The sequence below is a fragment of the Xyrauchen texanus genome, chromosome 8 (assembly GCF_025860055.1).
Source record: "Xyrauchen texanus isolate HMW12.3.18 chromosome 8, RBS_HiC_50CHRs, whole genome shotgun sequence".
Classification (NCBI taxonomy): domain Eukaryota; kingdom Metazoa; phylum Chordata; class Actinopteri; order Cypriniformes; family Catostomidae; genus Xyrauchen; species Xyrauchen texanus.
This window is the reverse complement of record NC_068283.1, coordinates 27,338,864-27,365,442: the sequence shown is the minus strand read 5'-3', so window position 1 is coordinate 27,365,442 and position 26,579 is coordinate 27,338,864. Positions and strand designations below refer to the sequence as shown.

Here is a 26,579-nt window from a genome sequence, read left to right as displayed (position 1 = left end):
CAATTCGACAGAACGGCACATAAACCCTGAGAGTGGCGGGGTGTGTGCCTGCTGATAATTTCTCCTCCAGGAAGTCCAGAACTGAAGCAATCTGGCAGTTAACTGGATCTGCATTACGTGAAGTGCAACACCTTTCAAAGACACCCCATTTATTGGCATAACTTTTCCTAGTGGTAGGAGCCCTAGCACTGAGAATGGTCTCGATAACTTCAGGTGAAAAACCAGTGTCCCTCAGTTGGTAACCTTCAGGGGCCAAACATGAAGGTTCCACAAAAATATCGTCCCCTGCACCTAAAACAGAAGGTCCCTCCTGTCAGGAATCGCCCAAGGTGAGCTGTCGAAAAGAGATATTATCTCCGAAAACCATACCCTGTTCGGCCAACGTGGCGCTATCAGTAAGAGGCAAAACCCTTGCTGGCGAACTCTGGCCAGAATTCCCGGGAGCAGAGAAACCGGAGGAAACGCATACAGGTGCATTTTGGGCCATGTATGTGCCATCACGTCCAGACCCAGGGGAAACTGGGTGACTCAGGAAGAAGTAGAGGGGACATTGCGCTGTCAGAAGGGAGGCGAAGAGGTCCACTCTAACAAATCTAACTCCTATCAGAGGAAAGTAGAATGTTTGACAGGCTTGAGAAGCACAACACACACAGAATGGTCTGAAGACAAAATACCTGACGATGCACCTGTGTCGCATCTATTTATAGCTCCTGGTACCGGCGCATCCTGATGATGTCACCAGCAGAGACTATAAATTCCAGTCAATTTCATTGACGTGTTGCACACATATTTACAGCTGGTCACTCCTAAAAGACGTTCCCAAAGCGCTAAATCAGTGCAGCATCAAAGTGTAGCTTTTGATAGGGTACTTCATTTCTTGTAATTGGGAATTAATATTTCGCAGTTGTGACTTTATTTCTCACAATTGTGACATTATTTATCATAATTGTGACTTTAAGTATCTTGCAATTGTGACTTTTCTATAGTAATTGTGACTAATGTATTTGCAACTATATCTTGCAATTGCAACTTTAATTCTGACAATTACGAGTTTATTTCTTGCAACTGTGAATTTATTTCTCACAACTGTAACATTATTTATCGTAATTGCGACTTTATTTCTCGCAATTGTAATGATATAGGCTATATCTCTCACTGTACCTCTAACTTTATTTCTGGATCATTTTGACTTTACAACTCACAAATCCATTTATATTTCTTGCAATTAGATAGCTATCTGAACAGTACAGACGAGTGAAGTGACCAAAGGTGCACTCAGTAATTGTTTTTGCATGATTTGGGATTACACTGAAAGGGTCTGGATGCAGCATCATTCACTTTTCACAGTCAGCCTTGATTAATTTAATCCATGGGTGAACATTTCACACAACTGGGAGGTTATTGAGATTGGCAGCCCCTATGAGGGGATACTCTAAATGTAGATTTAAACAGTTTACATAACGTTACTAACATTGGATCGTTTGCAGCTGTTCAAAGCAGAGAATACATTCTGCATGTTCAGATGTTCAAAAGAGGTGTGAACACGTGGCCCCCATGCATCCACACTTCAATGCTAGGGTACTGTATGTATGTGTACAGATAGGTGAGAATGATTGTTAAGCTGCTAACATAATTCATTCAGTGTGAGTTTGGATTGGGCACACTGGGTGAGGTGTCACATCAGCAATGTGAAGGGCATGCTTACACCCCGAGATGCATTCACTTTACCATTTAACTTATCTTCTCTGAATGCCGGGATGAAGTTAAGCTTTGCAATTAGATTTTTGAACATCAATTTTGTTTTAGACGTTTTAGCGATTTGTGGCTTGTATGCTTGTGGCAGGGCGGAGGGCGGAGGGCGGGGCCGGGTCGTGATTCTACACACCCGGTCCCTTATCAGGCTAATCAAGCTTCCGAGAGGGATAAAGGACGAATGCGGAGGATTGTGCGAGAGAGAGAGATCATTTACGGACATGTCCGTCATGTGTGTGTTTGTGTCTTTTAAGTTTCTCATTAAAATATTATTTATATTGTCAAGCCGGTTCTCGCCTCCTCCTTTCCATTGACTGCTTTACACTGGTGCCGAAATCTGGGAAGGAGGAGGGATACACCGTAGTAGAGTTCTTGCCACTACCGTTCACCCCAACGGAGCAGCCGCGGCCATCTGCCGGGGGACAAGTAGATCGGCCGCCGACCGCGAGGGGAGAAGGGGCTCCTAACCGACCGCCTGGAGCAGTCAGGGCCGCTGCCTGGGGCGGAGGAGTCCCCTACCAGCCACTGAAACGCGGCGGGGACTGAGACCGTCGACCGCAAGCGGGGAGGGCCTCGCTGCTGACCGCCTGGAGAGGGAGAACCCCTGCCAGGGGCGGGGGAGACCCCTTCTGTTACCCAAGAATGCGGCGGGGCGTTCCGTCAGCCAGGGGCTGGAGGACTGCCTCCAATACGCCCAGAGAGGCGTGGCTGTCAGCTGTTAGAGGGTGGAGGAGTGGCCGAGGAACAAGCTACGACGTATCGGAGAACTGCCTCGTAAGTGGTTTTTTTTTAATCTCTCTCTCCTCTCTCTCTCTCTTACTGCCGCTCCACGTTGGACTTTTCCCTCTTGTTTAAATTTTACAGTGGTTTTTTTGGCAGGTACTATACTGTTACAAGAAGCACCCCCCATTTGTATTATTTCTGTTTCCCTCCCCTTGTCCCCTCCCTCATCCAGGTGGACGGGGATGACCTGCCGGCAGATGGGGCTTTGGGCACACCCTCCCCCACGGAAAGAGGGGAGGGATGTACGTCATGCCGGGGGCTCCCCTGCCTGAGAGAATGAGGGAGGAATGTGGCAGGGCGGAGGGCGGGGCCGGGTCGTGATTCTACACACCCGGTCCCTTATCAGGCTAATCAAGCCTCAGAGAGGGATAAAGGCCGACTGCTTAGGATTGTGCGGGAGAGAGAGATCGTTTACGGACATGTTCGTCGTGTGTGTTTGTGTCTTTTAAGTTTGTCATTAAAATATTATTTATATCATCCAGCCGGTTCTCGCCTCCTCCTTTCCATTGACTGCTTTACAATGCTAATTTAAGGTTTACTTTTGTTAACATTTCTTTTTTCAAGAATTTAAACTTTTAATTAAACTTTAATTTATTGATTTATTTCACTTTATTTTTACTGTCTTTGGACAGCTACAACACATACATTTAGACTTTATACCCAGAAAAGAAATATTCAAATTAATTTGAACTCAAAAATGTTAAACATGTTCATCATAGTAGAGATGTATTCAATTTATTGTTTTTGTGTCAATTGCATTTTTCATGTATTTAAAAAAAAAGTTGAATAATAGTAATTATTCATGACCTAATAATAGATCAAGACAAAAACATAATAATAAAAAATATAGCATCACATCACTGGCCCATATCCTGAATCATGGTAGTGAAAGATTATCATTTTCATCTGGTTTTACCATGGGTCAAGTCCAAAAAACAACGGATTACCATGGTACCATGGTGAATGATTACCATATTTATATGCAATATTATTTATGTGGAACTCCAAGGTACTTAAAATAATACCATGCCATTAGAATGGGAGACGTTAAGGAATTTGGTACTATGAACATGGAAAAAACATGGAAATACCATGGTACCTTTGCATACTTCTTTTGCTAGTGCATTGAACTGAAAAAGAAAATGTATTAGCTTAAAGCTATCCTTTCATAAATACACATGTGCACATAAACATGCACACAGGCACAATCCTATTATTCATGTGATGAGAAAACACATCCACTGGGGTGGAAGAATACGTCAGCCCAACCTTTACACAGAAGCATGCAGAGCAAGTAGAGCAGCTGTCCTCTCTGGAACATTCTGCACTTTCCTTGTTTTTTCCACATATAATATGTCAAACACAAATGGACGTGGAGTAACACACACACACACACACACAATGTCACCCTCATACAAACACATAGAAAATACACACTGTCACACACACCATAGGGTTAGCCAATAATTGGATCACTGAGTCAGTAGTATTCTGACATTGACCCCATAAGCTAACCCCCACCCAGCACAGGAGTCTTGTAGACTGCAGGTTAAACATCAGTCCAGAGACACACACACAAGCTCACTCACAAAAAGTACAGCGCAGGCAGAGGTCAAGCATTGGGGTCAATCTAAACACCTTGCAGCTAGCAAGTCACAGCTTTAGTGTCAAAGTAGCTATAACACAAAGCCACAATGGCAGCTAAACACATATATGCCAATTATGTTGTAAAGAAATACCCATTAACTGAAATGTTTCATTAAAGCCTGATCACAAAGATGAAGGTGTGTAATTTCTGCACCACAAGGTTCCCTGAACACTCCCCATGTCTGTTATTGGTCAGATAAACAGATAGTCCTGTGCCATACTCACACCATTGGTTAAGACAACGTTGTTACGTAATAAGGGAAATAGTGTAGCATCCAAAAAATTACACACTTAAAGTCAAAATGAAATCAAAATGAATAATTTTATTTCTTAATACTCCTTTCTGGTTTTCCTGTGCATGATTAATCAGTGAACGTTATTCCAAAGGAAAAAAATGTTTGTCTTCATAATCTTTCATCAAAATGTAATAACTTGCTCTGTCTCTGAAACAACTTTCCTCATTGGTTGACGTTAGCAGGTTCTCTAAATTTTTCAAACCCTCCCCTCCCCTCCTAACACCTGACACAACTTTTCACAATCTAATCAATTCCTGATAGGGAACACATTTTTTGCTCTTTTAATATTTCCTGTTGGAAATACATCCTGTTATGGAGAGTTGAAAATGGTAAATAGTCTGCACTTATATAGCCTTTTTTTTTAACCTTAGAGGTTACAAAAGCACTTTACACTGTGTCCCATTCACACACACACACATACTCACACACCAATGGTGGCAGAGCTGCCATGCAAGGTGCTAGCCTGCCATTGGGGGCAATGTGGGGTTCAGCATCTTGCCCAAGTACACTTCAGCATGTGGAATCGTGTGGGCCAGGAATCAAACCACCAACCCTGCGATTAGCAGCTGACCTGCTCTACCACCTGAGCCACAGCCGCAATGTTAATACACGTTGCCTTTAAAGACATCTAATCTCCCATACAAGCAGACATACTAAACACACACACTCATGCTTATGTTCCTACATCCCCCATGTTGTATTCTGTTTGTTTGATCCTGTTTTTGACAGGAAAAACATCCAAAATAACCACCCACAAGAAAATGAACCATGCTCATTTTGTGAAAAAAGAACATAATATTTTATTCCATAAATTTATCAGTATGGCACATGAACAGAGACTGAATGGTCTGAAAAAGATTTGGCAAAGAACCATTACAGCAGAACGAATCTGCCCTCCTCCACACACACACACACACACACACACACACACACACACACACACACACACACACACACACACACACACACACACACACACACACACACGTACGCACACACATAAACACACACGACACATTTCAGATATTAATAATACACACATTCCAGAGCGATTTATCTAACAGGTTCAAACAGTGTCAGGAGAAACAATCACAATAACAACTACAATATTTCAATATTTCAGAGGGACTCAAATGACCCAAAGCAGCAGATAGGGGAATGTTTAATTGAACAGAGGGAAGGAAATATCTGAGGCATCAGTTTGCTTCTCTGTTGTGTTTCAGTTTTTTCTTCCTCTCAAGAGAGGATTATGGCTGCAGTGAGTGTGTTTGTGTGTTAGACAGCAGACAGTTGAGAATTTCTGTTCTCCTTCAAGAAGAAATAATAAACGAGAGGCTGTTTCAGAGAAAGAGAGTGAGAGAGAAAGGGATAGAGAGGAATTAAGTAAGAGACACTTTCAATGAATAGAGTACAAAATAAGGCTGGAAACTCTTGAATTAATTTAAATTAAGTTTATCTTTTTCATTCTTTAACAAATGGTCAGTGAAAGGTGTTTATCCTTTTATCATAAACTGAAATATAACATGAGCTGATCAAACCCTGATTTGTGTTTATTTTCAACAAAATAAAACAACTAAAATCAACAAAAAATAAACAGACAAAATTTGTACAATAAAAAAAGAACTACGCCAGAATGGGTAAAAGGGTTTCAAATGTAATCTAAAATAAATTGTTCCTCATTAGAGACTAGCTATGGGACCAAATGTTGTTTTGTAGTTATACAAAATAAAAATATCAAAAATATTTATTTGACCACTTTTTGTACAATAACCTAACAGGGTTGAAACATTATCTTAATGAATGCAGTCAGCAGAAAATTGAATGAGACTATCTACTAGTCTGAATACAAATGAGAAGGTCAAGACCTCTGAGGTGGGACAGGCCAAAATGCCAATTTTATGGGGGGATACAGATATTTGATATGTTTAAAGCTAGCTACTTTTCTTGTAAGGTTAATTTTATTTAGATAAAAATGTATATATATTTATATAAATATGTACACTGGCAGCCAAAATTTGGAATAGTGTACAGATTTTGCTGTTTCGGAAGGAAATTGGTTCATGAATCTGTACATTATTCCAAACTTTTGTCCACCAGTGTATATTATATTTCTCACAACAACAACATGGTATTTGTGTCTCAAAAAAAACAACAACAAAAAAACAACGCGCTAAAGTATACCATATTCGTGGTAAACTCCAAAAGGGGAAAGTAATGAGTCAGTAAAGGGGAACTGAATTAAAGGGCAGAATATTGAGGAAGAGAAAGAGAAGGAAGAACGTCCAACTTCTCCCTCATTCACTTTCTCTCTTTCTCTGTAAGCTGGTGACTCAGAAAGAAAAGGTCTGATGTGTTATCCGCATGTCAGAAGATATAGACGTAGGGAAGGAGGAAAGGGTGAGAAAAGGAGAGAGAGGGGTGATGTCAGCTGTGTGCCTCTCATTCCTGTAGGTTACGAACAGTGAGGTCACCACAGCCTAAAGCACTGCTTGACATTCAAGCAGAGAAATGTCCCTGCACACACACACGGACACACACAAATGCTCAATTTGGCAGACATAAAGACATGTACAATCTTTCGTACACACTCATGCTTGATGTCAATAAGCAAACACACATGGCTCACATAGTGGAAGCATGTTAATGCAGACATGCGCTGCGTCACACAGACGTCACACAATCACACACAGCAGTAATTACCCTAACACTCAATGGGGAATTTACTAAGAATAATTTGCCCCTGCTAACAGCATTGTTTATTTGCCTGCACTATCTTCATTGTTTTAGAACCAGATCAACAAATCAAACTATTCAAATCAGGTAATGTCACAAAAGCACAACAAAATCTTGTGCTGAATGCAATTTGCGTGGCGCAGTTACCGATCTTGCAGGTGGATTCAGATGGCTCAGTTGTGGAGAATGCAACAGATACCACAATCGCTCTACCACTGTAATTCAGACACCTGAATCAACTCTTTAAAATGACTGTAAAATGGCTTTAACTTTACACAGAAAGGGTTAGTATGTGATTTTATCAAACTAAAATCATTTTAACATGCATATTTTTTATGTCTTGTGGCAATACTTTTGAAAAAGTGCGTATTTGAACGTTTATGTATTGGCCCCATACACTTACATTATGCCTCACTGTAACCTCAATTTTTGCTTTTTAATAATCAATGGACATGTCGAATAAACAACCCCAACTCCGAAAAAGTTGGGACGGTATGAAAAATGCTAATAAAAACAAAAAGGAGTGATTTGTATTTGATATCACTATGTAACACAATTTGTGTTCCTGGGTAGTAAGATTTATTTCCTAATTGCTTATGCCTCAAAAGTATAGAAAATGGCTATTATTCCCCACAAACTTTGATTTTGTGACCAGGACAGTGATATTTTGAAATGTACCTAATTCCAATGAGAAAATGGGTCTTTTCGTTCACATAAAGTCAGAAATCCAAATTAAAATGTAGTTATACTAAAGTAATACAAAAATGACTACAAAAGATTTAGAAGTGAGACGTTTTTCGAGATTTACGATTATATTGTATATCACTTTCACGAATCAGCCCCCAAATGTACTCATACTTCAAGGCATCCAACAAGGTCTTGATGCTTTTGTAATCCTCTTTGAGGTGCACCAGGTGAGCCAGGTGAGAAGACAGGTACTTGTTACCATTATGGAGCAGCGCAGCTATGAGGCTCCTGGATGAGCTGTCAAAGAAGAGGTGCCACTCATTCTGGTTACAGGCAATTCTGATTGCCTCAAAGAGACTGGTCACATTGTGGCAGAAGCAGAACCCATTTTGACTGGTGAAGAAGCTGGAAAAAGGTTGGTGATGCTTCCTCTGATCTGCGACTTACACACTTTCATCTAACAAGTTCCACTGCTTGAGCCTAGATGTCAAAAGCTCGACATTGGACTTGGTGAGACCAAGATCTCTAATCAAGTCGTTGAGGTCTTTTTGATTGGAGAAGTATATCTTCCTCGCTCTCTGACTTGCTGCTCTCTTCTAAAGACGGGTGCTCTCTCTCCGGATGAGTGGGTATGGGGAGCTCATGGCAGTGTGGCACCGGGGTGATGGATGAAGGAAGGTCCGGATATGTGATAGCAGGAGCATTCTTGCCAGTCTGACGTTTGGAAGGGTCCACCATGCAGAAGTAGCAGTTGCTTGAGAGGTCAGTGGGTTCCCGCAAAATTCATGTGATAGCGAACTTCATGGCTCTATTTTTCCCTCCTACCATTCTCCAAAAATACATTTATTTCACCCATGACAAATGTGAAAAATATTTTTCATATATATTTTTTCGATAACAATGGAAATTGTAAAACATTTTAAAATTAAAAACATTTACAATATTTTACTTTATTTTTAAAAAAGATCAAATGTTATAACATAAAATTCCGAGCAACAATTGTCCATCTTGCACTCCAGAGTATTTTTTGCAGTGCTCGCAAGTGAAATGAGGTGCCCAGGGTTTGTCTTCATCCCCGACAGGAATGCCGAAATATGCCTTGTAGGCCTCACACGTCTTAGCAGAGTACTTTTTCGCTCTTGTCTTGATAAATTGGTCATATGCAAATATATAATATACATATATAATATCCATATACATACATAATATAAATATACATATATAATATAAATATACATAGCAAAAGGCATCTGCCGGATGCTTGCAGCCTCTTGATGCCATCTCAGAAAAATGCAGATATGTATCCACTTAGGCATCTGGAACTAAACTGAACTGGTGGGCTTAAGGCCCCTGTATTTATACTACTATTTACTGGAGAGTTCTAGAATGTTCTAGAAGTTACTCCAAGTTTACTCAGCACTGAATCTATCTGGAATGTTCTAGAAAATAGGAAAATTTCAAAATATCCTGGTCACAAAAGCAAAGTTTGTGGGGAATAATTTTCTATACTTTTCAGACATAAGCAATTAGGAAATAACACACTACCCAAGAACCAAAAAAAAAAATTTATTGTTACACAGTGTATTCACCCTTTGCTATATTGGAAGCACTACAGCTTAACACTATAAGATGTTTCACCATGTGAATAGTTTTTTGAAAATGTACAGTAATTTAAAATCAGATGATTGCAACATGCTCCAAAAAAATTGGGACAGTCGATTGTTTACCATACATTATCTAATAACAATTATTTGTGCACAGAAGACACAAGTTTTTTAAGTTTAGAAAGTGGAATTTTCCCCATTCATCCATTATGTAGGTCTTCAGCAGCACAATTGTACGGGTCTTTGTTACCATATGGTGTGCTTCATTATGCACTACACATTCTCAATGGGTTAGGACTGCAGGCAGGCCAATCTAGCACCCGCACTCTCTGCCTACACAGCCATGCACTTGAGGTCCGTGCAGTGTGATCTGAAGTTGTCCTGTTGTAAAATGCAGAGATATCCCTGGAAAAGACAGGATGACTAGACAATGTTGACATGTACAGGATGACAGTATATGTTGCTCCAAAATTTGTATATATTGGTCTGCATTCATGGTGTTCTCACAGATGTGTGCGATACCCATGCCATGGGTACTGGCACACCCCTGGATCCATACAGACAATTATTTTGTACCTGACACTGGTAACAACTTGGATGGTGCGTTTCCTCTTTGGCCCGGATAACATGACGGCTTTGTTTTTCAAAAACCTTTTGAAATGTGGACTCTTCGGACCAAAACAACACAGTTCCACTGTTTTACTTTCCATCTAAGATGAGACTGAGCCCAGAGAAGTCGGCAGTGCTTCTGGACAGTGTTGATGTATGGTTTCTGGTTTGCATAATAATGTCTTATCTTGCATCTGTGGATGCAGCGGCGAATGGTGTTGACTAACAAAGGTTTTGTTCAAGGTTCATGATATCCATTACAGATTAATGATGTTTTTAAGACAGTGATGACAGTGATGTCTGATGAGGGATCAAAGATCACGCACATTAAGAAGTGTTTTTTGTCTTGCCCTTTGGGCACCGAGATTTGAACAGATTCCTTGAATCTTTTAACAATATTGTGCAGTTTAGAGGGTGAAATGCCCAAAATCCTTACAATTTGTCTTTGGTGAACATTGTTCTCAAAGTGCAGGATAATTTGCTGAAGCATCTTTTGGCAAATTGACAAGTCTTGAACGATTCTTGCTCTTGAAGTACTAGGCTGTTTTTAGAGGATCCTTATATACTATGACACGATTGCCTCACCTGTTTAACATCTCCTGTTTCACATCGTCTTGTTTTTTTCAACACGTCAAATTTTTATTAGTCTTAAATTGCCCTCTAAACTTTTTGTTTTTATTCGCATTTTTCATACTGTCCCAACATTTTCGGAACTGGGGTTGTAGTATTTTTGTAGCAATCAACATTATGCCACAAATGCTATAGATTAAGTTGAACATGGTATATTCCTTTAAATTGAAGTTGGCAGTTAGCGAATAAGATGCAGGATTTTTGCTAACATACTGCACACAAAAGTGGCACAACTATTTAGTGAATTTACCCCTTATTGTTTGGTAGATGTATGAACAACTTTCCTTAGGATACCAATTCACTGATGCAGGCAAGTGTACACGCACACACACAAACTGAAATAAGACAAGATTAGAAGTGACAAGACATGTCCGAATGTCCTATGACAGCCAGCCTCATCGCTCCTTCTTCCTTACTTGATCTTGTTTTAGATTTATCAGCAGAATTAAAATACAAGGGTATGCCTATAATAAAAAAGAGTTCATTTAAAAGGGGATAACAGGAATGTATTCTAATGTAACATCTTCAAACCACATTTGACAGGGAACAAGGGAAACAGTTTGAAAAAAAAAATGATGGCTCTGCAAAAACAAAATCCAACCTTGAAAGCTGACAAATGAGGGGAAAAGTTTAAAGAAAAATCAATAGCTCTAGTTAAACTTTATTCCATATTGATGAATGTTTAAGGTTATGCCACTCTATGCCTTTTAAAGTTATTGCACCAAAATGTGTGTGCGACTTTATGTTCTTAGATAATGGCATGCTTTTGTTTCACCTCTTCGACAAATCTTGTTCCCCGTTCCGCCACTCTACACTGTAACTAGGTCATTTTCAGATCGCTTAGTCTCAGATGGCAGCAGCGCTCTGACCCCGAGAACCCAGATGAGGTTCTCCTACAGCTCCAGCGTGGGTAGCTCTATGCCATCACAGCGTGAGCCGGATCTTGATAAGGTGATCAGGTCACAGCTCATTGCTCTCTCACCAGTACCTCCACAGGGAGGCTGGCTGGAGATTGTGCACTTCAAAGTTTTTCCAGTGCACTGCTTCTCTAGCATACACATCTCTTTCCAGCTTCTCTCAAACAAACATCACACTGGGCATTTAGCCATTACAATGGCCATAACCTGAGAACACTAACTGTGGAGCCATAGTCTGAATGGAAAGTTCATCCTTAGAGAGATGCTGCTTCAGCGATTTTAACAGGGCCAACTCACTCAGGACGCTGGCACACCCTTCCACAGCCCTATCAGAACAAGATAGAGTGTCATAAGTCTTTCTAAACCAGAGGAGCATAACAGATCATGATGTCTCTACACCAAAGAGCCTTGTGGGAGGACACACAGGACTGAAGAAGAATGAAAACAATTTTTCAAGAAGTTTCTCCTGACAGATCTATGAAATAATCTATGGGAACTGAAATTTAGCAATATCATTCATTACCAGAAGCAAACTCACTCAACTGCATCTATCCTCACAGCCTTTGCAGAATCCAATATAGCTGTTGACTTTAAAGGCATCTATTTCAAACATTGTAAGCTCTATGTTTCCAGTAAAACACAGAGCAGATCTATAATAAATGGAGGAAACTGTAAGCTAGCATTCCCATTCATCTCAATGGAAGTCACTTGGTTGGAGCAGGATCTCGTGGAAGTACAGTATGCTATTTAAAATAGTGTCTTTGCAAAAACCACAGAAGTTTTTGAGCCAATCATCTGAGCCGAATAAAAAACAAATCACTCTGGAACCGCTACTTTTAAATGGTGGTCAAGATAGGAGAAAGATACTTTATAGGTCCAGATGGAGCAGTTAAAGCACAGCCTGGTATCATGAAAATTATGCAACTGTGGCAACAATTACATTGTGGCAGTTCCTAGGTGAAATGTCCATTCTGTGGTGCTAAAAATTTGTTAAATATTGTCACAAACAGATGAGGTTGTTAAGGTTAATGCTCTATCCAGTTTTGAATCAACAAAACATACCTCCCTACCCTAAGTCTTAACCTTAAACATAAACCACACCGATAGTGTCATAAGAGCAAATGTGAGATAAACACAACTGTTTAAGCAACCACGTAATTTTGTGTTGCTTCTATGACACTTTAATGTGTTCATAAGGACTCGTACCTCAGTGATTTGTGTCACAAGCAGGGCCGCAGCAAGGTATTCTGGCCCCCCTGACTGTATTTTGGTCAGGGCCCCTTTCCTTTAGTTTCGAATTGGTTGTGGGGCCCCCCTGGATCTGTGGGCTCCTAGAATCATTACCACCTTTCACCCCACAAGCTACGGCCCTGGTCACAAGTGCAACACTATCAGTTGAACAACCATGCAGTTTGGTCGCACTTGAATAAGCTCGTAAATGTAGTAGGATATGTAATGCAAAGTTTAAAATGTATTGCCTTACAGATTATGCAATGCAGTTAAAGTCTTTTGATGTTATATGATTTCAAACCATGGGGAACAGGGCAAAAAGTAAGTGTTAATGAATGGATAATCTGCACTTTAAATCATGATGTCGGTGAAAGTGAATACAAATAATTGTTGTTATTGCGCCTCTAGTGTTTGTTTCACCAGGAAATTGCTGTAATACAAGTTGTGTAAAAAATTATTTAGCAAAAATGTAGCTATGGTAACGTGATTCTATGAGACCAGGTTGCTATGGCATCTATCAGCAGGGACTAACTGGCTCTTGCTAAACAGCCAAACCTTGACCCCTTGGAAAACATACATGAAAGATTGTTCCATTCAGTCAGCAACATCACAACAGTGACATCTAATTTCATCCTTCAAAATGTCAGAAACAGCCCATATAGGACAAAGCAGCTGAGCCAAGCCACAAAAAATAGTCTCTTAAGCCTTATGTAGGCACATGCTGTGGATGGATATTACTGCAGACATATATGCCTTTTGAGCCTAAGCTCAAGTATGCATACAAATATGTCAGGCCCATGTGCACACAAAAAAAGTGCACTTACCAGCCAGTCAAGAGCCGTCCGATCAACAATTGTAGTGACATTTAAGAAGCCTGCGCTATGGAGGATTACATTAGAAGACAAGGCACAAGCTATACAAATTGATATAGAAGACATTAGTGTGGTTTCTGAATCCATCCTGAGCCTGAGATGTCATGTGTAATTATCAATCCTCCTGTCCAGAGGCGTCTGTGCTATGTATGCGTGTATTTGAGGGAAGTGGCAAATATAAGCAAGTTTATTGACTTAGGTGAGGGTCTAGGATACAATCTTGCATTAGTGTGTGTACTCAGGGGTAATCAGTGTTTGACAAGCGCTGCGGGCCCTTGTACAGATCACAGTGATGACGCAAACAGACGCCGTGAACAGCTGATCTCATTCTCTTCATAAAACTCCTCAAACAAACAAACAAACACACACACACACACACACACACACACACACACACACACACACAAATGTCCTGATGGTATCAGGGAGCCCATACAAAAACTACAATGGCAAACTAGGCACACGTTCAAACAAACCATACACATACCCTCATGTCTAATACGATAAATCATTATGTGTGGCTTTTGCCACACACACTCAAGCTGGTTTAATGCTCAATTCCAAATCTGTCACACACACTCAATCTCCAGGGCTAAATAAATCTTCTGAGTTGAACAACACACTGGTCCTCTCTCTCTTTCACCCTCCAGAACTAAGGACAACAGGTCCACGAGCATTGAGCGGCAAAGAACAGAAACACATTGCAACAATCATACATTTTTCAAAATGAGTTTGACAATTTAGGCCAAGATGATACAATTATAGTTTTGGGGTTCCATACCTAGCATAGCCGAAATAAATAGAACGCATCGTAATTTTTGTCACACATATTTTTGTTTTAGCAGATTGTTCAAGAAATATTTGACATTTGTGTCACCACATGGAGGGCATTATAAATAAAACTCTGAAGGTAAATTTTCAGCTGAAGTGAAATTCTATTTACTTTTATTTTTATTTGCATTTTGTGCTTGGTGAGTGTTAAGTTTAGACCTGGGCCGACACCATACAATCAAAAATAAACAATAATGCATTGTGTCATACATAGCTATGATCGCAATTGGTAGTGTCAGAGTGCTGTGACAGGCTGTGGAACTGTGGTAAAAATTGTAATGTTAGGGACACCAGCTACATCCACACCCTGTCATCAAAAATGTGTCTGTTTTCTCTAGCCATGACATTTACAATGGACCAGTGTTATTCATGAAGAATGACACAATCCCTCGCAGCTGGTTTAGAAACCAACCGTCACTAATGCCTCTACCAGTACTAGGGAAGAAGTCTGATTTTTGGATTGGATGTAATTGATATTCTAAAGATGCAGTCTGTACTGAACTGTGTGAATGAGTGGGTGCTGGTTGTCTGAGTAAGATTCTCCACGTCTTCCTATACTCCGTTAAATGCATTTTCTTAATCATTTTTTTTTGTCTAGTTTTCCAGTAAAAAATACCTAAAGAATAATAATTTATAAAAATTTATTTGGGATGCAAAATATTCAGAGAATATGTCTTAAATGAAAAGAACATTCCTAGTTCAATATGAGCTAAGCTCAATTGACAGCATTTGAGGCATTATATTGATTACCAAATCAATATAAAAAAAAAGCAAACATTTGAGTTACAGTGAGTTACTTGCAATGGAAGTAAATGGGGCCAGTTTTTGGAAGGCATAAAGGCAGTAATGTGAAGTTTATCATTTTAGAAAAACACTTTCATTCTGTTAAAACTTGTATATTACTGGAGCAGTGTGCTTGTATATTACTGTGTTTTTAAAAGGAAAAGACGGACGAATGAAATCTATTTTTTGTGGTAATACACATTATGCCACACTTGATTTTGATTGAGCTTAACTTGTATTGAACCCAGAATATAAAAGTTCATTTATTTTTCCTCATTGGCAAACATTTTTTTTTTTTTTTACCTTTTTTAAAGGGATAGTTCACCTAAAAATAATTTTCTTTCATTTTTTACTCACCCTCATGTTTTCCCAAACACATAAGTTTTTTCCTCTCAGTCACCATTCACTTTACTGTAAACGATACAATGAAAGTGAATGGTGACTGAGTCTCAAGAATGTGAGTAAATGATGGCAGAATTTTAAGTCTTCCTTAAACAATTATGCATCTTGAGTATCTTGTTAACAATAGTTACATTTATTAACAAAACAAAAATACAGATTAATAAAATTATTGTTTGCCATGTGTGGCTAAGCTTTGGCCATATTATGCCAACACAGTAGAACTACTGTTGATGCATCAAGGTGAATCAAATCAAAAGTGCAAACAATTAAAATGTTTGAAGCAAATTTTGGAATACGATCTTTACCCCCAATGCCCAAAAGCAATAGCTGCCCTAAATTTGTCTGTCAAAGTCTGAGTATGACTACACCACAAAAAGGGGACCAACATTATGTCTATACATTTCTGAGAAATGTTATGGCCACAAACAGGGCAGTACCTCCTGCGGTTTTGAACAGTTGCAAATCGGCAAAGTTGGCCCCTGACTTCTTGATTGAAGTATAAGGAAAATCAGTGCTAAATGAAATCCCAAATTATGCTTTTTCTTCATTCTGGGTGAGAGCCTTTTTCAGAAGTTCATGCATAAGCCTGGAACAAAGGACAATATACTAAAGTGATTTAAACCGGGGATTTAAAATGGATGTCTGACTCTCACCTTCTCACCTGTTTCTTAAAGGGATAGTTCACCTAAAAATGAAAATTCTTTCATCATTTACTGTCTTCCATGGAACACAAAAGAGAATGACATCCTCAGTCCCCATACATTTTCACTGTATGGAAAAGATTAAATGAAAGCGAATGGTGACTAACATACTGCCTAACACCTTTGTGTTCCACAGAAGCAAGTCTAATAGGTTTAGATGACAGAATAAACATTTTCGGGTAAACTATCCCTTTAAAACTGTAAAACACATGTGTAAACTCACACACAAAAACACACATGCTTTCCACATACACACACAGCATACACACACTTAAAGTTACAAAGTAACAACAGAAACACACACTTATGTAAAACATGCATTCCACAAACTCTCCCTCACACACACAGAGGGCAACGAAAAAAGAGATCAATGAGATAACATTGATTGAAATACATGGCTGTCTTCAAATAAGCCTACTAAAGCTGAAATGGCCATTTTCATATGCAATTGCAGTTGTCGTACACTCACACACAGACACATGGTTAAGCCCAACCCGCAACACCACATTCTCAGGTGCTCTTTTCATAACAGCAGATGGGCAGGGCCTTTCTCTGCAAAGTGTGTTTAAGAGAGAGCTGAGACTCACCGGCTCGATGTGTTTGAGTGTGTGTTTCGGGTTCACATCCCTGTGACTCAGATACTGCAGTGCTATGAGGGAGAGAGGGCGCCTGTCTTTATACCTTTGTCACAGCTTTCAAAATCTATATAAAAATATTGGTATCTGAGATTGCAAGCTAGGTTCAGATCCCTAGTGATCAGGATGAGATATGTGATATGTTATAACAGTCTTTGCCCATTACCAATCTGCTTGGCAACACTTTCTTAAAAGTTGCTTTGGAAAGAAAGCAGATGCCTTGAGCATAAATGTAATACGATTTCTGTCTGGTGCACACATATGCGTGCACACACAAACAGATGTTTATGTTAATCACTAGAGAACCAAATGAGCATATGCAAATCACGGAGACGGAAAATATGATAATGGATGTGCCTATGGAAGATCAATGGTGTATTAGATATGGACATCTCACTAACTGCAACTTAATGTCCATGGATGTCATAGACAAGGGGATTTATTGATATGCAGAGCTGAGGTGCAATATAAGTACTGTGAATATGCTAATTTGTGATTTAAGAACATGGATGACAATGTGTAGGGTAAACGAGACAGTTATGTCCTCGTAAATGGTGTCCTATACTGCCACTGTCCTCGCATTTGCATCTAAGACCTGAACGCCATGATGAGGACTGTCGCAGCAGCAGCAACAGTTGCCAGGGAAACCTCACCATGGGAACCTGTTGGGATGCAGCGCCAGAGTATGGCTGCGCTAATATGTCGGATGACAACTGACACGGAGGTGGCATCGCGTTTGGGTGTGAGAACATGTGTGTGGTTATTTGTACGTGTTGTCGGGTAACACGGTTTGACGAACACAGGCATGGGGACCCATGAAGATGGCAACCTGGCTTTGACAGTGTTTTGCACATTAGTGCGAAGGCGTGTTGCTGTGGCAACAGGGTGTTGACATGGCACAGTCGCACTTCTCGGTACTGATAATTGGTGACATTCTGAGAACAAGTCTGTATCAGAAGTCTGGTCTCTCTCTCATATCTTTCTCAGCAGAGAACGACGCTACCAACCAGCCACATCACATTCTGTCTGTATCTGAAAAGAACTGTTTCCAATCTTTAAGCTCCAAGGGTTACATACAGTGATACCTCAAATACATGAGAAAAGAAAAGACAAAAACAAATCAATGACACAAAGTTACACAATTTCAGTTGCCATTTTGTGTGACATACATATACTGTGTGTGTGTATATATATATATAATATATATATATATATATATATATATATATATATATATATATATATACTATATTAGTAGTGACTTCTGCTAACAGAAATGTTTTTATAATTATAACGTGTGTAATATTAGCTAATTATTATAACAATAACAATATTACAATTAAGATAACACTTGATTTTGAAAAAACAAACAAACAAAATGAAACTAGATAAAAACGATGAAAAGACACTTATTATCATAATAGTTTGTTTTTAAAAGAGCTCTATAAGTTTCTATAGTTTTCATTTATTTGTCCATTTTCATTTTTAAAAAAGCTTTCCAAACTCCAATCTCACTCACTGAGTGGGGTTCTCTTACCTTTCAAATGCTGTCCTCCATTTGCTTTCAGAAACTCTGCTCAAACAGTAGTTCCGTCCACATGTTTGGACACAGTGTTCACTATAATCCACTTCAACCCTGCAGGAATCACCAGAGTTTGTGTTCTGCTCTGAATCATGGCAAAAAAGGCAGGGTCCCAGTTTTGTCTTGTACAAAAACAGGCCATTGAGGGAGCCATTTTAAGGCCCATCCATTTCCTTTTTTTGGGAGTTTTTGTCATTGTAGTTGCGGCTTCATGGTGCTTCAAGCAAAAAGTTGTCAGTGTCAGTACTTCCACTGTTATTCCAACTGAGGGGATTATCAACTGTAGCGACACTTTCTACACAACGAAATACAAACACCACCTCAAGGTAAAAATAAAGAAACTGACTAAATTTGCTATGCTTTTGGAACTTTTCAATAATGATGATAGTAATTGTAAAACAATATCAACACTAGCCTCTTTTTTTAATCAGATTTCACAACTTCCCATTTTACTAGAATAGCAGCATGTAGATCAACCGTTGCAGCTTATTTTCATTGCATTACATAGTAACATCATTATTGTCTTAATGATTCTGTTAATAATGGTGAAAACTGATATTGACCCAGTTTGGATCTCAAAGACCTGCACATTCATACTGTAGTGTATTTATAATGTGAATTAAAATTGCTTCTCCTCAATGACCCTGTTAATTAAAGAACAAGAAAGGGACCTTTTAAGACTTATATGAAAAACAAAGCCAAAGAATCTGAAATCAAATACAATTTCCAAAATTCTTATATGCAAACATTTCCCTCTGTCCAGTGAGGGTGTACCAGTTTGCGATGTGTTTTTAAGCAGAAAAAAAAGGATTTATCAGTGACAAAGCGCTACAACTGCAGTTGCTAAATTCTTCAAAAGCCGTGGCTTTCAGTCAGAAAAATGTAAAGATTCTTCATAATTTATTTCTCTGAATGAAAATATATTTATATATCATGTATACTTTCATAGTTTGTATATTCTCTTTAAATCTGTATATCTTTCATTGTCTTTTTGCTCATTCGGTTCATTTTCTCCTCAACTGTGAGAGCCATTGCGAAAGGGGGGAGAAACTGTGTCCATCATCATGAAACACAATCCTTATACACAGTGCTGGTCTATTAATCCAATTTCCTTGAGTAGGACTGTGAACCTCTACAAATTTGTAATGATCCTTTTTGTTATCTGTTGCACGCTAAACCGTTAGCACAGGTAATCTTTCGTTCTCAGCCAATTTTGTCAGTAATTATTTGGATTTACTTTAAGGTTCTGCTGAAATTTTCATGAATTCTTATATACACCTCCTACCTGATGGTGCCTAAGATGTGTTTTGATTTTTGTATCATCTCTGCTTTATTAATGGAGTTCTGTATATGAGGATGTATACCCACATATGTATTGACCTTTTCATCTTCGAAGATTGAGTTTGTACACATGCGTAGTGATGCTGATGTGCAAAGATTTTGCTTTGGCACAGATTGGTGCAAGATTAGAACATACTTATCAATCCTGCATTGAAAAGTAATGTATTGATTCATATTGTTTTGACAAGTGTGTTATTGTTTGCTGATGTTCAATGATATCCTTAATATGTGTGGATCAGATTGTGGCAAAGACTGTGATCTCTACTGCAGTGAGGTTGACACTCTCTGCCAGCGCATTTACTTTGTAGTGATTTCACAGCTGTGTCTTATTCTTTTGTAGGTAATATTTCATATAATACTGGGCATAACTTTGTAATTACTCCTGAGAACATACCCATAGGGGTTGAACAGCCAATACTCTTAATCTGTTTCTATCTCCCTGATACTCCTTCTCGATCGTTAATCTGTACATTTACCATTTTCTCTCTCCCTCTCTCTCTTCCTCAATTTCAGATCTGGGTTTCTTGGACATTCTCCTTGGAGCCGCTCTTGAAGAGCAATGGCTCAATCTGTGGGTTCTGCCCCTTGCCCATCAGGCCTTTCAGTGACCCGTGGATGCCAAGGGTTGGAAGGGGCATCGAAGAAGGCATGGAGCATGGTGTGCTACCTGCATAGTCTGGCATCTGTGTGCAAGAGATGGAGGTAGTCTGGGCCTGGGAGCAAGGAGAAGGGTTGTTGTTATTGTTTAGGCCTCCAGAAACTCCACCAAGGCCTAGAACTATCATGTTATTGTTAAAGTGATGGGCTTTGTAGTAATGGTTGAGATGCTCTGCTCGTGCAAGGTTGGGGAGGTTGACAATTTCTGGGTGGTGAAGTCGCATGCTCTGACTGCCTCCGCTGGACCCTACTTGTGGTACTGTGGAACCTCCTGAGATGCCACTGCCATGAAGGCCTGTTCCTGCTCCAATCTCATCTTCAACATTAATGATCTCAATGGCTCGTGCCGGCCCATGGTGTTTGTGCAACTGGTGCTGTTTCCTCAGCTTGTAAAACACCACCAGCATGACTGCAGCCATGAAGGTGATGGCCACAAAGCAACCAATGATAATCTTGGTGGTCTTCATCACATCGTCAAGCCCAGAGGGGTAGTTGGGTTCAGATATGGGGAAGGTGAAAGTGGGTTTGGTTGCACGGGGTGAGGATGATGAGCCAAGAATCGAGAGCGAAGAGGCTGTAGTGGGGACAACATGCCAGAGGTGCCCAGAAGGTGTAGGGCCAGTAATATGGATAAAGGTCTCATTGATGGCACGCAAGGCGGAATCTTCCTCTCCTGTGGTCTCCACTGTTTCCACAGTGACCGTGGTGAAGTAGGTGTAGTTGACGCTGACATCTGCTGCAGTCACATTCAGAACAGCAGTTGCTGTGGTGTTCCCTGCTGAGTTGGTCACCATGCAGGTGTACTGGCCCGTGTCACGTAGAGTTACGTTGGTGAAATTAAGTGTGCCGTCATGCAGCACGGAAATCCTGACCCGATAGGAGCCATGGGTCATTAGGGTTCCGTTTGGGGTGATCCAGTTGACAGAGGTCATGGAGGTACCAGTGCGACACTTGAGCTCAGCAGCCATGCCCTCGGTCACATTGAGGTCAGTGGGTGGCTCCACAATGACAGGGGCGTAGCATGTGAAATGGCTCTGGTCCAGCTCTCCAATGTATTTTCCCTTCAGGTAGGGTGGCGCATGACATCGTGCACAGCAGGTTGTGTTGCTCGGTACAGTTTCTTTAAGCCACCAGCTTAGCCACAGCACATCACAGTTGCACACCCATGGGTTATGATTGAGGTGCACCCTCTCCAGCTTCTGCAGAGGTGTGAAAAGATCATGGGGCAATGAATGCAGGGAATTATGAGATAGGTTGAGCTCCTCTAGGTTCTTGAGATCATCAAAGGCATTGCGCTCAATGACAGACATTTGAGAATGCATGAGCCACAGTTTGCGCAAAGATTCCAGGCCTTGGAAGGAACCCGGTCTGATGATTTCCAGACGGTTCCCAGACAACTCCAGCTCTTCTAGTCGCACCAGGGATGTCAAGTTAGGGATGTCCTTCAGGCCGCACATACCCAAGTTAAGGTAGCGCAGGTTGATGAGTCCAACAAAAGCTGCGTCAGAAATATAATCCAGCTTCTTGAGTTCACCAAGGTCAAGACGCCGCAGTGAGGGGACACGGTGAAAGGCATAGCCTGGTAAGGTTTCAATGGGATTGTTTCGTAACCACAGCTCCCGCAGCTTGCTGAGGTACTCGAAAGCCTGTGATGGCACCAGTGTGAGGCGGTTGTCAAACAGTTCCAAAGTGTTGAGGTTCGGGAGGCCATTGAATGCACCCACCTCTATCTGACGAATTTGGTTCTTGGAGAGCTGGAGGATCTCCAGGTGCCTTAAGTGTTTGAATGTATCTGATTTTATCACCTAAGAAAATAACAGGTACAGGTTTAGGATTGAGTTGTGTGCTCAGTTTACATGCCTGTGTTGACTGCTTCATAGCATATCAGACAAACAATAAAGTCAAAGATAAAGTTTAAAAAAGGTACATTCATTATTTAATATAGTGCTTTTCAGAAAATGTTTTTCAACAATTTTCTGTCTGTAACCTCTTATTGTTTGTTTCTTGTTTGTTATATATTTTTACAGAAAACATGCATATTCTTAAGAGTTGTTTTATTTGATTTGTCCTTTTTCATGGAAAAAGCATATTAAAGGTGTCATGAATTGGATTTTTATTTTATTGTATAATGTTCCTTGAAGTCCACTTATAATGTTAGTGTGATTTTTTCATTAAAAGTAGTCATAATTTAGGAATAATTGGTCATTTTGTATCAAGTTTGTGTGCCTCTGATTCAAATGCTCAATTTTTTGGGGCATGTGCTCTTGAAGACTTCAGTGTAAATGCCCACTGCTGAGATTGGGTAAGATCTTTGCATGTTTAAAAGTGTAAACCCTCCCACCATTATGTGTGTGGGGTTGTTTTGAAAACTTTGGATGGTTAAAAAAATGACAACCAGAGGATGACAACATCCATACATGTTTCAGCCAGAGTCTAATCCCAAATTAACCCCCTCCACAAACACAGCAGATAATGAAGTCTGTGACAGCGTGGTAATCACTGTAATTTACTTGTCTATTTGTGTAATAGGTATTACTTTTATTCTTGTTTAAACCAAGACGCGACACAATGGTGTGTATCTTGTTACATAGTTGGGACATTTTCCAACGGTGAAACATTTCCGTGTTTTACAAATGCTGAATAACGCATGACAGTACCAAATAAACTGTAAATACATGGTGCTATCACATTTACAACTGTGAAAGGATACACTTACTATGCAACATGTAAACGTGTACAGGATACATTCACCAGTGTTTGTCGCACTATAGTTCGTCATATAATCATCTTTCATCATATGTTCAGTGTAGTCAGCACATGTTGTTCATTACAATGAGTCATGTTTTCATTAAAAAGGAAAGAGATTGTCTAAATATATTGATATCAATACTCTTTAGGTGCATATGTGGCAATTGTGACACCATGCCAACAGAACAAGACAATATATGCTACTTAGAGATCCCTGTTCATTAAAACGAATAAACGAGCGTCTAAAATCACTAGGATCAAATCAAATGCTCAGTACAAATCTAACAGTCTGTAACATACCAAGCAAAACAATTAACATGGATACTCACACTTGTTTGTTGCGACGTCCCCGTTGAGTCCAATATAGTTGGCACTGCATTAACTATTAATTTAAGTCTCTCTGCAAAGCCTGCTTCACCTTGTTTGTGAAAGAATCATCGGTAAAATTAAGCGAGCAAACAAACAAGTTCTTACTGTCGCGATCCAGGACTTCATTAAAAATAAACGTCAGGAAACTCTTTCTTAATGTTGGGATCTTTGCAAAGCAAATGCAAGAGATCTAGTTTCACACAACCTGGCACTGCAAATTCTTGACATCTTCGTGGCCATCGTGACATAAATAATCTCACCACTCTACTCTAACCGCACGACCGATGGGCGGGCCTAAGCAGTGTCGATGACAAAGTAGGCGTTGATCTGTTTATGCAGAGGCTGGCCTGTGCTGACGTAATACATCAATATGGCGTTTTATTCAGGAGGAAGTAGAGAACAAGCCATTTAGTTTCAATAAAGACTTTTTTTTGGACTAACAAAGAAGTTTTCGGTTCTGAAATTTACAGTATGCTTTTATAGCGCTATGAACTTATATGTCAAGATATCATGGTAAGTTTGATTTTCCAATTCATGACTCCTTTAAAACCAATGTTACATGTGAAAGGTATGCAAGTATAATCTCAGTAAACATTGAATAGAAAAAAATCAACTTGACTTAACCAAAGAAGAAAACAGTTAGAAGAGGGATAGTTCACCCCAAAAATGAAAATAGTACACAAAAGGAGATGTTAGGCAGTGTTAGTGTCAGTTTCCATTCACATTAATTGCAGTTTTTTTTCCATTCAATGAAAGTGAATGCTGACAAAGGCTGATATTCTGTATAACATTTCCTCTTGTGCTCAACAGAGGGAAGAAAGTCATGCAGCTTTGAAACAACACGAGGGTGAGTAAATGATGACATATTTTATTTTATTTGTATTTTTTTGGGTGAACTTTCCCTTTAACAGTTATCTTATTAGAATTTGCTAATGCATACATAATGCTATGGGTTCTGTAACCATGAGTCTCAGTGCATTTGATACAGCCATACAGCCCTTTTCTTGGGCAGAGAGAAGCATTCTCCTGGCCTACTGCCACAATCCTCTCTCTATATAGAGCAGGGGAGGGGAGGAGGGTGTTAAACACACTGGGTTGGGGGTGTTGAAGAGGAGGGTGGAAACTGTCAGAGCTGCACTCTCATGGTATAATGCTAAGGGAGAGAAAGAAGCCAAAGAATCTAGGATGCCTTCAGGTATTAAAACATTTTTAGATTTTTAATCATTTCAAGTGGGGCTCGAGGACATAACAAATCAGAATTTGTATGCTTAAATGGAGGATTGATGAATAATTGAGCATTATTATTATTTTTATTAAAAAAAATGTAATAGGCTTATTTTTTATTAACTCTTTCAGTGCTTTGGTTATTTGAGTATTTGCTGTTGCAAATTCTTCATCTTAAGAAATCCATAACTTCCCACTCAAAGTAGGTTATCTTAAAGTGATAGTTCACCCAAAAATTTAAATTTGGAGATACCGTCATCTCTCTTAAACCTGTATGAATTTCCTTGTTCCATGGCGCACAACAGATAGTATAGTAGTAGTAGGGTAGTATGTTAGTGTCAGTCACTATTCATTTTAATTGCGACTTTTTCCCCATAAAATGAAAGTGAATTTTAATGAATTCTAAAGCTGTCATTCTTCATTTTGTGTTTCAAAGAAGAAGAAAAAAAATGGATATGTGTTTGGAACAAAATAAGTAAATGATGACAGTAAATTATTTTCCATCATAACTATCCCTTTAATACCAAACTCAACATTGAAACCTCATTATTTGAGAAAGGCTGAAAAAAATATTTGTGCTTACACAACGCAATGTTCAAGCCACATTAGTGGAACTGACACTCAATATTTTTAGTGTGTAAACAAACAAACAAACAAATAAACGCAAACACAGTAGCACATAATCATTCTCTCACATACCGTAGTCTGATGGGAAGTGATTGGTCTGGTCTGTATTTACCTGTATCGAGTTCTCCTGTAGGTTGAGGTATCGAGTGTTGTTTGATATACTCTCGGGCACCTCGTCCAAGTTTCGCCTTGTACAGATCACTCGACTCGCTTGATTAGAACAACTGCAAGGAGCGGGACAGGTAGAGACGGCTCCCACTGTCCCTTCGCCTGGGAGGATGAGCCACAACAGTAGCTGGGCCAATAAGAGGAGGAGGGGGGAGGGACTAGAAAGGCTGGTCACCGTGGTGATGCGCATGGCAACTGGGTCATGACCTTTCCTGTGTTCCAAAGAGGTTGATAAGCTGATTCAAAAGGTGCAAATGTCTTTTGAAGTCTGTTCACTTTTGTAGCTTTCCTCAAAGCTTCACTTCATGCCTGCATTTTTCAGTGGAAATATTCAGTCTCTGCTGTTTTGTCATGGTTTAATATTTTTTTTGCAGTACAGACACATAAGTTCTGCCTTCTTTGCTTTAATGGATCTTCTGATTTAACAAGCCTCTTTGTGATGAATACCCATTTTACTGCAAAAAGAGAAAAAAGGAGAATTAAGACAACAGAAGCCTTTTTGTTATTCTTACACTGTGTCCTGACCAGACTATAAAAGCAACAACGATAAAAGTTATATTTGAGTTTTTGTTCTAACCAGCCGTGTCACTTGGCTTCTATTTCTGAAACATTTCCACCCACCCTGAAAACTCATTTGCCACTCGATACTCCACATAACTACATTAAAAGATTTACTGACCCTTATGCTGTTTCAAACTCGTATGACTTTCTTCTGTGGAACACAAACTTTTTTGTCTGTTTTTGGATTTTT

General features: G+C 39.6%; 1 protein-coding gene across 2 annotated transcripts in view; it reads right to left on the bottom strand.

The window, feature by feature from the left end:
• Nucleotides 1-18,560: 18,560 nt before the first annotated feature.
• LOC127648385 (leucine-rich repeat-containing protein 4B-like) overlaps nt 18,561-26,579 on the bottom strand; it is a 45,943-nt gene continuing 37,924 nt past the window's right edge. For both annotated transcript variants that reach the window (XM_052133049.1, XM_052133047.1), the window contains 2 exons: nt 25,773-26,283; nt 18,561-22,497 (listed from right to left, as the gene is read on the bottom strand). In XM_052133049.1, coding sequence (XP_051989009.1) covers nt 20,545-22,497; nt 25,773-26,018 — 2,199 coding nt within the window. In that variant the 5' untranslated portion in view covers nt 26,019-26,283 and the 3' untranslated portion in view covers nt 18,561-20,544. The remainder of the gene's footprint in view (nt 22,498-25,772; nt 26,284-26,579) is intronic.